The sequence below is a fragment of the Apus apus genome, chromosome 4 (genome assembly GCF_020740795.1).
Source record: "Apus apus isolate bApuApu2 chromosome 4, bApuApu2.pri.cur, whole genome shotgun sequence".
NCBI classification, from domain to species: domain Eukaryota; kingdom Metazoa; phylum Chordata; class Aves; order Apodiformes; family Apodidae; genus Apus; species Apus apus.
This window is the reverse complement of record NC_067285.1, coordinates 28122143-28138258: the sequence shown is the minus strand read 5'-3', so window position 1 is coordinate 28138258 and position 16116 is coordinate 28122143. Positions and strand designations below refer to the sequence as shown.

The 16116-nt window shown below is 34.8% G+C and overlaps 1 protein-coding gene across 8 annotated transcripts in view; it reads left to right on the top strand.

Annotated features, from left to right (window-relative positions):
* The window catches only part of SHLD2 (shieldin complex subunit 2), a 37194-nt gene extending 21969 nt beyond the window's left edge, over nucleotides 1-15225 (top strand). For 5 of the 8 annotated variants that reach the window (XM_051617237.1, XM_051617236.1, XM_051617238.1 and 2 more), the window contains 8 exons: nucleotides 1016-3527; nucleotides 4707-4814; nucleotides 5348-5542; nucleotides 7852-7986; nucleotides 10096-10302; nucleotides 11153-11387; nucleotides 14048-14163; nucleotides 14794-15225. In XM_051617237.1, the coding sequence (XP_051473197.1) occupies nucleotides 2006-3527; nucleotides 4707-4814; nucleotides 5348-5542; nucleotides 7852-7986; nucleotides 10096-10302; nucleotides 11153-11387; nucleotides 14048-14163; nucleotides 14794-14966 (2691 nt within the window). In that variant the 5' untranslated portion in view covers nucleotides 1016-2005 and the 3' untranslated portion in view covers nucleotides 14967-15225. Of the gene's footprint in view, nucleotides 1-1015; nucleotides 3528-4706; nucleotides 4815-5347; nucleotides 5543-7851; nucleotides 7987-10095; nucleotides 10303-11152; nucleotides 11388-14047; nucleotides 14164-14793 lie in introns of those variants that run through there. The other 3 variants (XM_051617240.1, XM_051617241.1, XM_051617242.1) reach the window with 3 other exon arrangements.
* Nucleotides 15226-16116: the final 891 nt, after the last annotated feature.

Below are 16116 nucleotides of genomic sequence, written 5' to 3'. Positions count from 1 at the left end.
AAGGTAAATGTTGAAGTGAAAGAGCTGTTCTACCAAAGTCCAGTTTGGAAATGACTATTTTGTTAGTCTCTGCATGGTATGCAGGTTATTTAGAAATCACACAGATTTGTGTCAGAATTCTGCTCTTCAGCCTCTTTTGTTCTATAGCACATACGTGGAAGAAATCCTTTGTAATTCATTTTAACCATTTCTTCACTTGAACCTCCTTCTAATGTTATACTTTAGAGAACCTAATTAAGAAAACTAACCATCAGCAATGGCTGTAACCAAGACAAAAACAAATTAAAAAGTTACAAATAAATTGATGTATTTTGAACTGAAAGAAATTACTCAACCTCAGCAGTTAAATTACACTTCTAAAGTTAATTTGAAGTAGTGGTAACATTTATTGTTTGTCATAGGGAATCTGTTACTGAAGTTGTTTTTACATTGGTATTGGGCAGCCTTTTATCTATGACATTTTTTAACAACCCTTCTTTAGGGATTCAGTCTCACTGTCACATTGATTTGTCTTTCCCTTCTTGCCTGATTCATTATTTTAGAGTTGAACTGTAAATTCTGTCATTTTGGTTATTTGTGTATTGATGTTCTTTAATTATGAAACTTAAAAGTTTCACAGGTATGGGAGTTGCCCATTAAAGTTTCTTATGAGCCTGAATTTACACGTGCAACTGCACAAGTTTGGACACTCCAATTTTTTAAGCATTAGTAATTTTGAAATGAGCATAAAACTGAGCAATACTAGTTGTTGTGTTTTGTAGCTTCTTTGTATTATGACATGATATAGCTAGTTTTAGTGGTTGTATATTGTTTTTCCAGTTACACCTGTAATATACCAGAGATCAATGTTCCAAGAGGTTTATAGTGTTTCTATGTTACTGTGATTTTTATTAATGTGCAGATTTATCGACCCCTAGTGGATTGTTAGCAAAATGGTTTTTTAAAGCTAAATGAACATTTAAAATATTTTTTCAATACTGTATTTTTTTCAATGCTCTTTCTCCTCTGTTTGCAGCTGGATTAGCTCTGGAGTTCCATTTCTGGTGTTCTATTTCCTAACTCTGCAGAACTGCCTCTTGCAGCAACTTCTATTTACAACATTCCCAAACACATGTAGCTAAATGTCTGCATTTTAATGAACACTTGTGGCTGTAGTGAGTATTTTAAAAACCAGTATAGCATGAATTTTTTAAAAAAGGCCTTTTGTGCTGTGTAAGGTGGGCTTATTTTTAATAAACTAGAAAAAGCTAGTAATTTCTTGGCTAGTATGGTACTATATACATGAATTAAAGCTAATTCTAATTATTTGCTCAAGTTTCACTGATCTCTTAGAGCTTATTAAAAGTTTTAATTTGTCAGTAATATCCTGAAACTCCATTTCACACAGCAATAACTTAATACAGTATTTTCATGCTAAAACAGCATGTAAAATATTGCATTTCTAACAAACTTTTTAACTAATTTTAAATAATTCTAGGGCTTCTTAATTGTTTAGTTGAAATCGTAATTTTCTGAGAGGTGAAGCTATCTCCTACCCATACTGTGAAAGTTCCTTATAGACATTTATTGCACATAAATTAAGATGAAGTACTGATTAGTGAATTCACGTTTGACTGTTCAATTAGCAATAATAAATTAAGATAAGTCTGCTGAAGAATTAAGAACTATGTTTTTAAACTACATTTAATTAAACTGTTTTAACCTCACTATAATTCTGCATCTGCTGTATGTTCCCAAGTGTCAAGATTAAGCCCTATTGTAAATAATTTATTTTTCTATGCAAGTTTGACATGGTAAACTTCCAATTATTTTTTATACATTTAATTTTATAGGTTCTAGGGAGAAAAGTGGTGTTTTTACAAGCTAAATTATATAATAACCCTTTGAATTTTAGGTATTTAAATGGTTTTTAAAAGACCAAGTAGAATTTTTGGCACTTACTAAAAACACAACACTATTATTATAAACCATATCGCTTGAAGTCAAACTTACACAGCAATCAAAAATGCCAGAGAGAACTCAAATTCATATTTTTGTGGGAGCACCCAGTATTCCAAGCCCACTGGAGGTGTCAGAGCAAAGTAGTTCAGCACCCACTGGTGAAAAATGGAAGGAACTCCGCTATTTGTGTGATACACACAGTCTTTTTTCTGAAAAAGTCAAAACTGCTGACCCTGTGATGTCTCAGGCAGAAAGCTCTGTGGTCACAGCAGTTCCTACAGATGATGACAACTCTCAGCAGTTTGAACAGGGGAGATTAATGGTAGCAAAAGAATATTCTACATCACTTGTACCCATGCCAGTAATTTGCACCAGCACACCTAAAAAGACCAAAAGTGTAGTTTATTCTGATTGTCAAATATCTAAAGATAGATGTGCACATGCAAATGTAAATCAGGCTGCAGATCAGCACCTTCCACAAAAGTTTGCAGAATCAGCTAGACAAGATAAACAATTACCTGGCTGTTGTTCACACCTCACAGAGAGAAAAGCTAGTCCTTCGGAAGTTAACAGCTCTGTCATTTCTGATTTGGTTGCCAGTACTAAGCATATTAGCATACATCTAAAGTCTTTGGGACAGGGTTTTCAATCAGACTGTAGGAGTGATCACCATGAGTATCTAAGTCATTATCTGGACATGTTTTTCCCCCAAAATCAAGAGTCAAAACCAAAAGCAGAACCAATTGATTATTCAGACTTCACAGTGTCAACAGATACTGAATTTCTTAGTATAATGACTGCAAGTCAGATGGCTGTTTTTGCACAGGATGGGAATGAAATGCAGAAAAGAATCACAAAACTATCAGAAACAGAAGCAGGCAAAAAACCTGAAGAAAGGCAGTATGGTCACTTCCAACTTGATTCTGATGTTGGAACATGTCTTAATGTGGCTGAAAATGAGTATAAGGAAGAGTATACGAGTTCCCTTGAGCTTTTTGATTCTGAGAGTGATGGGAAAAATGTTCCCTCTGAGGCTACAAAGCAAGAAGGAAGTGCTCAGGAAAATACAGAGAAGATTCAAGAACTCATTGTACCTGCTGAGCAGCTTGTGAATGAAATCCATATTGAAGCATTGAGCTCAGGAATATTGTGCTCTCAAGTAGACAGTTCTCATAGGAGTTCTTCTAAAAGAGCCCACAAGAGTGAAGATTCCTTTCCTGTTTTTCACTCAGCGTTTAAAAGACAGCTGAAATCAAAGAGAGCTAAACTGAATTCTTCTCCAGCTGGCCCTGGGGTGAGAATGGACCAAGAGAGGATGACAGAGTTCAAGAAACTTGGAAAGAAGCTATCACCACTTAAGAATTGCTGCTGCAAAAATCAAAAGTACAATGTTTTGGTCACAGTATTACATCCTTGTCATATCAAAGAAATACAGGTGAAGACTAGACCAAAATCTTCATGTAAAGTTCCTGTAGCAACAATTGTAGTTACTGACCAGTCAGAAATTGAGAGAAAGGTGGTACTGTGGCATGGTGCTGCATTTTGGTCACTCACTGTTTTTCCTGGGGATATTGTACTTCTTACAGGTGAGAATTCCTTTTATTTGCCTTTTTAAAATGTGGATCTTTAAAATGCCTGTTTAAAGTACAGTAGTACATAAGCAGTAATTTGGAACTATGGCAAAGCATTTTTAAGTATCTTTCTTAAATCACTTGCATCATAGAAGTTTGCCCATCCTTATGTGTAGTCTGAGACACAGCAGTGCATTGACTGACACCAGGGCCATAGGTAATCAGATGTATCCTGTAACCTCGCAGTGTTGTAAAACAGTTATTTCTGAAAGGTAGAAGTGCTGCTATAAACCAAATGTGCTAGATATTCGATTTATAGACTTCTTTGTAACTTTCTGCTGTTGAACTAAGTAGATGGACCAGAAAACCGTGATGTTCTCTTTCAGGGTGAGAAGTACTTTTCCTCTTGTGGGTGACTTTGTAGCTTAGCACTAGCATATTATGATGAATAGTGTTGTGAATTAGTAACTGGCATAGGATGCAGAAATAAGAAATGCTGTTAGCAGTTCACCTTTTTTATAACATGTCAGCTAATAATGAAGATTATTTCTCATAAATCCTTTGTAACCTTTAATACCTAATAGGAGCAAAACACTCTCTAAAAGAGCACTGCTAATGTAAAAGAATGTAGTACTATAAAAATAATATTGTAGCTAATTTTGGGCTGGAGTTTACTAGGATTTGATTGTGATCTGGCCCATTTAGGTTTTGCAATATGCAAAGTTTAAGTTGCCTGTTTCTCATTTTTAAGAGTTCTTTAAGTGCTTGTAAGTTGGTGCAAAGGTAGATGTTTTAAGGAGGTTGAAGGTAAGTTGGGCTTTTTAGTTTCTGCTTGGATTTTCTTATATCAAAATACATTTAAAGTGTTTCTAGGTAAGCCTGGTACTTTACAACTCATTCGTGAATGTTGTGTAACAATAACTTACCCTATAGAGGCACCCATTCACTTATACAGAACTTGCTAGGAGACTAGTGAATATTTTATAGTAATTGAAGAATTAATCAAAGTACTGAGAAAATGTGATTAAGTAATTGTAAATCGTTTTGGTAGATTAAAAAAAAATCACTTTATTTGCAAGTGATCTCTTTCAAACTCTCTCACACTTGTATGTGTCATGGTTCTATAGCCACAAAAAGTACAATATGATTCAATATTTCTGATACATGATTTGATAAGGTTTTTTTTTATTGCAGATGTAATGATATATGAGAATCTTTGGTATGGAGAAATGATGTTGCAGTCTACATTTACCAGTCAGTTACTGAATCTGGGGAACTACTCAGCTCTCAATCCAGAAGAATGTAAGATTATAGTGCATAAGTTTCCACAAAAATCTCAGAAAATAGCTATTTAAAGTATTCTGTTTTAGCAATCCTTAATAGACAGGAAACAATGGAAATGTGAGCAACTGAGAGGTACAAAACATGCTAGACAAGTATGACAGGAACACCTGTGGACAAGATATGATGACATCAGATAAGCATGTGAAGTTGATGGTGAAGTTGGGTGATTACTATTAAAAACTCTGACAAACTGAATTCTTTGAACTTTGAGAGAGCAGTTATTCCAGGACTCAACCATAAGGTGTCTAAGATTTCATGAGGATTAATTTTTTTGCAGAAACTTTAGAGGCTTAAAGAGTAGGTAGGCATATTCAGGAAAAGCAGTTTAATTTTGGATCAAATGTTACATATCTTAATAATTTCTTGCCTTAGAATTACTGTGAAATGGCTTTGGTTTTGTCAGTGTAAATATGTACCAACCAATACATTTTGTACTTCCAAGGTTAAAAAAAAAGGGTCTCCTTTTAACAGTGTTGGTTTTCTCATGTAAGTTTATCCTGTAGTGGATGCTGGTGTTCTCCAAGGCTTATTGGCATATGTATCTTCAGAATTTCCACACTTTGGAGACATTCCACAAAGAAAAGTTCAGAGACTGGATCAAGTTCAGTATATGCAGCTAGACCAGCTCCAGCCAAATACACTGGTGCACTCAATCTTGAAAATTATCACCATCACTATATTAACAGGTAAGCTTATACACTAGACTTCAACTTCCAAAACTTCAGCAATAGGTAAACTTGAATAGTAATTTTGCATAATACTTCCATACACCAGTGTTTAACATTGGAATTACAAGTAAAACCTCTGTAATGGTCCACTCATGAGGGGCCTAGCAGTTAGAGAAATGGAGTTAGAAACAGGAAGGAAATAATTACTGTAGTCACCTGCTGAAAGGAGGTTACTGCACACTGGTGCAGATCAACAGCATTCGTGTCTGGGAGAAGCATGCAGGCAGTAGGCACTGATAATCGGTGCCTACCCATGGAGGGAGGAATTGGTGTCTTTTCATTAAGGAATGTGAACCCAACACATACTGCAGTTACTAATCTGTTGACTTGTCAGTGAGGTGAGCATCATCACAGCTCCAAATAGTGTAGTATGTGATCTTCAATGAGAAGGAGGGTTGAAGAGAGATGCAGGTATGAAATACAGTTTTAGGAGATGGAATGACAGCAGGAATATCTTGAGTATGAGAAATGTGGGTTCAAAATTCTTCTCAGGGAAGATAGACGTGCTGAAAAGAGGGAGATACTGCAGATAGGGTGGAGGAACATAATTAAGATTTTTTTATGCCTCTTGAAATTCAAGAGGCATATTCTTGCTGTAGACCACTATTTGAGAAGGGGGGCTGGTATATGAAAATATCAGGTAGGACAGTCAAGCTTTACTAATTCAAAGCTCCCTTGCCAACTACTTTCCATGTAAGCTTCCTGTCATTAAAGGAAAATGTGATTGCACTGTCAATCATGTGTTTTTCAGAATAAAATAAATTATTATTTTAATCTACCGTTTCATTATTTGCTTGGCTTTCTTTATAATGTAAATGTGTTGTTTACAAATTTTTTATTTGGAACATTCCCTGTTTATTTTTTTTCCTCCTTAGAATAAATTCTTAAAGGTAAGCTTTTGTCCTCTCTTAAGTATGTGCAATATTTCTTTGTAATCATCCTTGGGTGCCTTTTTGTACAAGTTTTTTATTTTAAACACAGGAAAATGCACAGTGTGAAACTACTAAGATTTCTTACTGTGATACACCTATTTCTTCCATGTAGACCCAACAGAAACCACCTCATTAATAGAATTTGTTTTGGGAGTTTACTGTGTATTTTTATTATAAAGACTCCTCTCCCCCAAAGAATCATGATCAACAGTCCATGTACTGTTGTTTTCAGTTCATTCTTTAGTCACATGTTTCTTCTAATAGGGAATGCCTTTATTTTAGGGTTCCTTTTGCTGAAGCAGTTTTCTAAGTTAAAACTGGTAATTTGTTGCCATTTCTTCATAATCAGGCCTTACAGTTACTTCCTAGTATCTTCTCCACCTTCTGAAATGAGCAAAACCAAATTACCTTGGGGCATTCTCAGTATTTCATGCAGTATCTTGCCCTGTTTTTTAAAAAATGCTTTGGGCAGCCAAACACCAGTATCCTCACATGGAAAAATGAGTATTCCTCTCTTTTCCCTGCATAATTGTTCTCTTCTTTATTCTCAGTGCTTATTTCAAGCTTTGCACATAGATTTGTTAATATTGCACTGTCATCTTGTATTAGTGCTTAATTAGTAAGATGCACATTTTTACCTACATTGTCAATATCATGTTTATTCAGTATTAGTGGAGAATTTTGAAGATAACAATTTTCATAATTTATTATTGTGTCTAAATCTCAATCCTGTTAGATATTTAAAACAAGAGTGCTTGTTCAAACATCTTTTGTTTATTAAAAAGGTATTTAATTTTAGTATGGAACTGAAATTTCCAGGCAGTAAGGAGTCTTACTCCTTGGTAAGAGTGCTGTAAAGATGGTAGTATTTTCCATTTATATGTACTGTTGCCAATCCTCTTACTGTGCTTGTATGTAGCTATAGTTGTTTTTTATGTGAAAACTTTGAGAAATATTTTTTCAATGTATTCCAGAGAAGTTACAGGAACTTTAACTTCCAATTATGACAGTCTGTTGCTGAGAGATTGAGTACAATTTTTCACTTACACCAGTCAGGATGAGTGGGAACTGAAAAATGCTCAGATACCTGCTGTTTCAAAGGGAGTATTTAGGTGGATAAAGGTAAATTGACACATTTTATGTGTTTCTTCAGGCTAGATTCATGTTGCTGAAGAATTCAGATTGCTTTCATTCTGTTCTGAAGAAATTGTAGGTATATTCTTGTTTGCTTATAACTGTACCATAAAATACAATTGCAGCATGATTGAGGTATGTGGGTTTTGTGTGTTTATATGCTTTTCACTGTAGAAGTCATATGATTTCAACCTTTTTCAGAATCTGTGTATAGCTACAGGGGTGGCAACCAACGAAAAATCATTCTAACAGTAGAACAGAAGAGAGATCAACACTATAGGATGGTACTGTGGGGAGCAGGGGCTGCCTGGTGCCCTCAACTTCAAAGGAAAAAAGGTAAGTCCTTCTACTTCTAAATAGATCTAAAAGGATTTTTGTGATGCTATTAATATTTATAAAATGCTCAGCTGGTAACACTTTTCAGCCTTTAAATACTCCCCTTGGAAGGGCAACATATTTACTATCAATTGTGACATATCTCCTGTTAAGAAGCAGTGCCATCAGCAACAGAATTTGAGTGCACTAAGTTTAGAAGACTGAGAAAGCATGGGTGTTCAGAAACTTGAACCTAGACACAAGATGCACTGGTGCCTAGTTATGTAACTATAAAAAATTCTTGAGTGTAAACTGTGTTACCAGTTTTGTTGAGTTGTGGTATGGTTGTCTGGTTTAGCATGAATTGCTGGCTTTTTTTGTACTTCTGATTTCTATTATCTGCTTTCCTCCCTTCATATATCAGGCTTTATGTCCTAATGGCCTTGCTATCAAGCCTTAGCTGTAACTGACTGCAAGCATCTCTTAGAAGAATTACACTGTTACCAGTGACTACTGCTGAATTTTGGGTTATTCCTGGCTTTATTCTTTTGAAATAAGTGAAAATAGTTTTTTATTAAATTGATAACGTAAGAGTTTGCATTTCTGATCAGTGGATACACTTAAGAGGTAAATGCTGTAGTACTTGGAAGTGATGAGTAACATAGCAAAAAAGGTAAATTGACATGATGCTAAAGCATATGCAACACAACAGTTAAGCAGTATGAGTGGGTTACAGAAGGTGCAGGATATCCACCCTTGCTGGGAGTTATAGCACAGCTGTGCTATGTGTTACTGGTTGTACTAGCACATTAGAAACTTCATAGTCTTGAGGAGGAAGGTGTGGAGACTTGTAATTTATAAACTGTCTACCTACTTAAAGTGCTTAAGAGTATACAATTCTAGAGTATCTAAAAACTGTTGCCAGTGAAAGTTAAATATATTTTTCATCTCTTGCTAAAAATCAGTCCAATCTTGCGCCATACAGTCATCATCAGTTCATGCTTTATGCTCATCTGGTTTAGATTACCAAAAAAGAAATATTTCTTTCATTGAATACATGTCTGCAGACCTGATTATTTACAGTTTACTCGTGTTTTGTGGTCAGTTTTCTAATCAACATGGGAAAGTTGAAGATATGAATGATGCGTTAAATTCAGGTATCGGATCAAATCTTGTACTAAAGTTACACTATGACCTCTACATCCATAGATCCCCTCTTGTCAAGTGCCCATTTGCTTCTTCCTGATTACGTTTTCCCTCAGTGTTGCTGTAGTGTTACTGCCTGAATCTTGCTTTGGCCTGGAGCATACTCAGTTCTGGGGGGCTGCAAGATCTCTAGTGAGACACAAGGTGCATAAAACTAGACTGACGCTCAGAAGTTTTTTCGGAGTATTTTAGGAAGTTACCACCAAAAACCAGACTTATCCAAACTATGAAAATGCTAAAACATGCTCATAAAATGCTGATACAGACACTTGAATAATTTTTTTTAAATCTCTTTTTTATAACCTGATTTCCAAAGCCAATCACTTTGGCTGCAACTTTCAGCTTGAGCACACATGGGAAAAAACAACAGCCTCAGTGGTTTTCAAACTGGATTAGTAGGTGAATGCTGGATTCTTATAACCAAGTGAAGGATAACCCGTTATGTATTACTCTTCCGTAATTTCAATTTTTTTTCATTATAGAGTCAGTCAGAAGATGGAAAATTAATATTTTTAAATCACAGCATTATTGAGTTAGGAGATAAAAAAAAAAACAGGAACATTTGTTGATAATCAAGTTGAGTATTAATGTGAAGATTTTTTTCTTCTAGACATTGCCAACTTTTCCTTATTAGAACTGATGAGAAATCTCAGAAGTGTTTTCTTTTTCAAAAAGGTATCTTGAAAGCTGAGGTCAGTACAAGTGAAATCAAAGTGAAATCATGTTATGTGAGGATTCATGCAAAGTTTACGGGGAAAGGAGAAAACCCTACATGTCGTCAGGCTTGAAGTAAAATTGCCAGAGCTGACCATATGAGAATGTCTTGCACATTTTTTCTTAGTCTTGTAAATGACCTTGGCTTTCTATAAATTAACCAAGGTAGAGGAAGTAAACTGTTTTGGGTTTTTTTTTGTTGTTCTGTAGATCACATATGGGACTTCAGATACCTTCTAGTCCAACATAGTTCTGTCTCAGGTGACTTTGAATTACACACAACTCCATGGTCATCCTGTGAGTGCTTGTTTGATGATGACACAAGAGCAATTGAATTTAAAGAAAAGTTTCAGAAAAGCAAAACATCTCCCACGCAGATGACAAAGCTCTCGATACATTTGGAGGAAAAATGTTCAGGTAAAGTTTTTATCCATAACTCTGTGATGTCTGTTGTGCAGCACATAACTAAGCAAAATAGGTACTCTTTTGATCAATTGAAATTTTTTAAGTTATCACAGTTCTGGGAGTCTGAATTGATTCTAGAGGCTGCTGCTCAGTACGCAGCCAAACTGTGAATGCAGCATTCATTCAGTGAGCCCGGAGGCAAGGTATGGAGTGCTGTACAAAGACATCTTTGGAACATGGGTAGAAATGCTGGCTGTTGTTGTCCATGCCAACCTGTCTAGTAATAATGCAATTAGTCACAAAGTTTGTCAAGTAGTATTTCTTCAAAACTGGTATTCCCTAAAGAAAGAGTAAAATAGCTACTGCTACTGAAAACTTCTTACAGAAGAACAGAATACAGTTCACACAGTCACTGTCTCAGATAAACCTAGAAGATTGTTAAGGTTGGTGTTAAACGCTAAGAAGTAACTAAGTGAAGTTGGTATTGCAGCATTTACCTCTAGCTTATGCATAAATACTGGGTAGCTTAAGTTGTTAAAGTTGTTGCTTTTCAGAGTTTCTGAATTAGCATGGAAGAAAAGCAGTTGGAAATAACTTGGCACAATTCTAATCTCTTGTTCAGGGCCTTCTATGTTGGCATCTACCACAATAGCTGTAGTACTTTTATACATTCTAAAATAATATTTAACCACAATGATGTTTCATTGGATAAATAACACTAAAAAGTGAGCATGTGCTACTAAAGGATAAAAAAATCAGAAATGTTTATTGATAATAATTTTGATTTAGAATAATCTGTAACCCTTACTTTTGCTTTCAGTTACAAATCAAACAATGCACATGATTGAAATTGTTTTTGTAGGAGTGATTCATGTGAAAGCCCATATCTTAGAACTGAAGTTTACCATTTCTGTGGGTCAGTACAAACAACTCATCTTCCATGCTGACACTTCACTGGAGTGCATTTTGGCTTCTCTGCCGATGATTACGTATTCAGGTTGTGCTAAATGCTGTCTGGAACTACAGGCAGATGAGAACAGGATCTACAAGCAATGTGTCAGATGTTTGCCATACAACAAAGTAAAAACATTCTACAGGTAAACAAAACAAAAATAATGTGTACTATTAGGAAAATAAATGACAACTTTCTTCATTTTTAAGTTTGCACTTACATAAAAATCTATATTTAAGGTATGGTTAGCCTTTCCTATTTTCCTAAGGAGCTGTTCTTGAATTGCTGTATTATATTGCCATTACTTATGGTGATATTCTTGTTTACATCTGACTTACCAATTTCTTTGAAGATTGTTACCCAGTGACGCGGTTTACCCAGTACTGTCAGTAAGCTGAGGTGGAGTTGAGGACCACAGAAAAGCTCCTTAAGCATCTTGTTTCAGACTAAGTTTGAAATTGTGTGAATGCACAACCATATTTTAAATTTATTATTCAGATTTAGCCTTGCAGAAATAACAAGTGTTTTTAATAAACATTCTCATAGAGAGCAGAGATACTAGCTTATCAGCAGATGGCACTGTGAGGCAAGATGTATGTGCACTTTTACTTAGAAAACAAAATAAAACCATCCAGTTGACATAGCAATAACATAATTAACTAATTATTCTATAATTGAACTTATCTAGGACTTTTGAAATACACATATTATAGACCTGAAAGACATGTAGGTAGAGGAGGTTGAGACAATTTTAGATGGAATAGAATTCTAGCATATGCAAAGTTTCTACCAGATTACTTACAAAATTATTCCTAAACTACTTCGTAGGGAGTTTAGTGAATCATTGCATATTTAAGTCAAAGGTAGGTGAGAAACTATTAAATATTAGAATCCCATTTGTCTAATAAGGCAGTGACTTAGACTTTTCCTCTATGCAAAACAGTCTTTCAGCTCTAAGATTACATGCTATTTATTTTCCTATCAGGGAGGATTAAGTGCAAAGAGTTGGTTTCGTAACTGAAAAGGTTCCCCATCTTTCATATGATTACCATCTTGCATATGTTCCTGAAGGACCACAATTTACTCCGAAGAAAAAGGTGCAAGAAGAGTTATAAAAGTTTTCCAGTGTTGGTATTCTCAGCCTGCAGACACATCTTGTTGTGCAACTTAAATGCACAATTTTTTCAAAGAAAACGCTGTCACTTTTGCACTCAAATTTTGCTCTGATTAGCTTAATAAGAATGCTCTGTACTGAAGAATAACTTTGTATGTTTGCATTTTAACAGAAAAATCTGTCTCTTGCCCAATAAATAACTTGTTAAATGAAATTAGTTAATTAAATATGCTATCCTAGCATTATTTGACTGTTCAACAGCTTGATATATCAATGGTTAGTGTTAGTCTTGTTTATAAAAATGTATGCGCAGCTATTAGAAAATTATGTAGTTTGCCAATTCATGTCCCCTTAGCTTAGTTTTAATCCCTTCATATAAGGAGGTGGTAGATTTAGTTTGCACTTTTTCTAGCAATGTAATTGCTACCAGCATCTCCTAGGGAGTAAAATCTGCATATTGCCTTCTACTTAGTAAATGTAAGACTACAAACTTAAAGCATGGATTAATCTGTGACTTGGTTTGTGTCTTTGATTCTGAAAATGTACTAACTTATTAACCTAACATAGATAGGTTCTCATTTGTTTTAAGAGTGTGAATATTTAACATGAAATAGACACTAGGATAGGAAAAAAACCTATTATGACAGGATCTTGGTATTTAAAAGATTTAGCCTTAAAGACCTGGGCGTTGATACTGTAGTTTAGTAAAGTCATCCTTTATGATCTTTTTCCTTTGAAATGTATGGGCCCAGTTTTGTTCATCTTCTGTGATTGTAATGAAGTTCATCTTTTCCTTCAGATCCTGAAGACACAAGCTTAAGATAGACTAGCTGGTCTCTTGAAGTGACTACCCTTATTTCATTTTTGCCATCTCTGCAGTGAGCATACTTTATCCTGTTGGGAGTGTCTGCCATTGAAATGTTCTGCACTGAAGATGATTTTACCTTATTTTATTACTTTACTTAACATATACTGTTCTGGTACTGTTCCAATTTTGCTATAACCAGGGTTTACAGCAAAACTGGGATATGACCTAATGTTTTACCATTTTAGTTTCTTACGTGGGATGGTCAGGATTGCATCCTGCTTTAACCTGAGTAGTGCAGATTTTCTACAATGTGTTAGGATTGTGGTGGTGTAGATGTTGCAGGTCAAATACTGTCAGGCCGGTCAAAGAGCATATGTTTGGTACAAGCTGCATCAGCTGTATAAATTATTAGTCTCGGTAAAATTGCTCAGAAGCTTGAAATTTAGCAGAAACTATCTGAGCATTGTAATAGAGGATTACTAAGGTATCATCTCACAGATGCATAGCAAAAACCATAAGCATAAGCAAGGACTTACCTGGGGGAACAATATGGCGTCAATAACGACAGGTTGGAAAGTAGACAAAGACTTGAAATATAGGGAATAACTGTACTAACACCCCCCCCATCTTACCAGTTGCTTGTCATCCAATATCACGTTTGAATCATGTGAAACAGCAAATGAAACAGGTTAATTTCAGACCTAATACTGTTGACTCATTCCAACTCTACAGATTTGACAGAGATGAGTGCATGGAGACTTTCTAGTTTTTCTAGTTCTTGGTGTTATGTTGGAGGGTAATATAACATTGAAGCAAAATTTCTGAATCATAGTAATACAGTCAAAAATCGTAACAGCTAACTTTCTTTTGTTTTCTCATCTAGACCTGCTTTGATGACAGTAGAAGATGGAGGATATGAGATTTATGTTCATGTTGTGTCTGAGTTGATGGAAAAAATCTTCCTCAATATTCCTGCAGACTGGCTGAACAGATTAGTAGGTACTGTTTCATTAATTACTTGCAGTAGAAACAGGCAGAGAAGCTAATGATGAAAGTATAATTTTTAAATTTTGACAATTTAGAATCAGGATGAGATTGTTCTGGAAATGTAATGATTGCTCATATTGTATGAGACTTAAAAAAAAACAAACCCAGAACCTCAAAGACAACAGTTTAGTTGCTATTCAGCAAACTCAGAAGTTCAGAGTTCAGATAGCAACAAGAGGTGAGATGGTCTGAATATTTATTATACAGTTTATAATTAAGTATTCAGTAACTAAATTGATTCCTTATATGCAAAACAGAATCTCTTAGGAGTTTTTAAAAATAGCTAATATGTTGTCATGATGTAAATAATTGAGCAGTGTTTCAGACAGACTTCCCTTGATAAAATGTTTGACTTCCTGGGAGGTGTTTTACATGATTCACAGGTGTTACAAGTTTAATGAGAAACAGTTTTAGCACATTTATTTTTCACTTTTTTTTAAAACAAACAAACAAAGCTGCTCATCTGTTCTGATACTGAGCTACATTTGCAGTAATTCAGTGTAGATTTCATGGAGGTGAAACTTGATTGTCAGGTGCTATTGTGAAAATAAAGAGTAAATTGGATTGTTCTGTCTTTTGCAGTGCCCTCTTCAGATGTAACCTACAGCACAATAGTGGCAGATCTGTGTCATTGGCTGCTAGCAGATACAGAAGCATCCTATTTGTTGGAAATTAGGAGCCATTTTGTGTTAGATGAAAACAGTTATCCTTTGCAAAAGGATTTCCATCTGCTAAATTTTCATCTTGATCTTTGAAGCACTGACCTCTGCAATAATTGATTAAGAGAGACCATAGGAACACACAAATGGCAAACAGAAGAAAAATTCATTACCTCAAGGAAGCAAATCTCTTTCAAAATACAACAGAAGATTTTATTCTTAACTTACTAAAAAAAAATAACCAAGAGGACTGGTATGGAATATCTGATATTAGTATATACTGCTGCTGTAATACTAATTGTCATAAAGTATATTTTATATGTATATTTTTATCTTAATAAACTCTTACTGTGTATCTGTTTTCCTAGTTTGCTAGTATTGAGAGACTGCATTTTTCTCAGATAAGACCTATTAGAGGAAGACAGACATAATTCAGTAATATTATTAGTTATACAATTTTTGTTCATCTTATCCCATATATTATCTGTAGCTTTGCTTTCTTTGCTGTTCTGGTTGCTTTCCTTCTTTTAATAGCAAAACTTCTACCATTTATCCTCAGAAATTTTGCTGCCATTATTTTCTCTTGTAATACAGAACTGTTTCACTGAATCTGATTTTGCTTGTCTAGAAGTTACAGCAATTTAATTGAGATTTTAAACAGTTTAACTGGTGCATTGTTTCACGGACCCTTTAAATTATTTAATTGTTGTATTCATCCAACATAAGCTGGCAAATAAACCTCACCACCTCAAGCCAATTTAATCAGCTTAATGCTAGTCCACAAAATTTTCTCCCAACTTGAACTGATTTAGAAATTAAATTAATACTTTTTAAAGTCTTGGTGTATTCTGATGGTCATTTTATCAGTAAGACTGAGTAAATAATGGCTGCATTTGACTTCATAAATTAACAGTCTTGTAAGTATTACTCTTTGAAAGCAGTAAGATAGATCAGTGTCTTTCTCTTATATAAATACTGCAAAAGTTATATAGATGAATATTTTTCTGATATAAGTATCTCAGATACAAATTGTGCCCCTTACAGAGGGTGGTAGAGCTGTAGGGTATGAATCACGTTTGCTGTCTGCCTAGATACTTGCAGACCTTTACGTGCATTCTTCTCATTTAGGAAATGAATTTCCACATACACTGTTTCAGCTGTCCTCAAGTTTCAAACACAGAAGTGTTGTCAAAACTGTGTTTGATAAATCAAATTGTCAGATGTATTATAATGCAAGTAATGACAG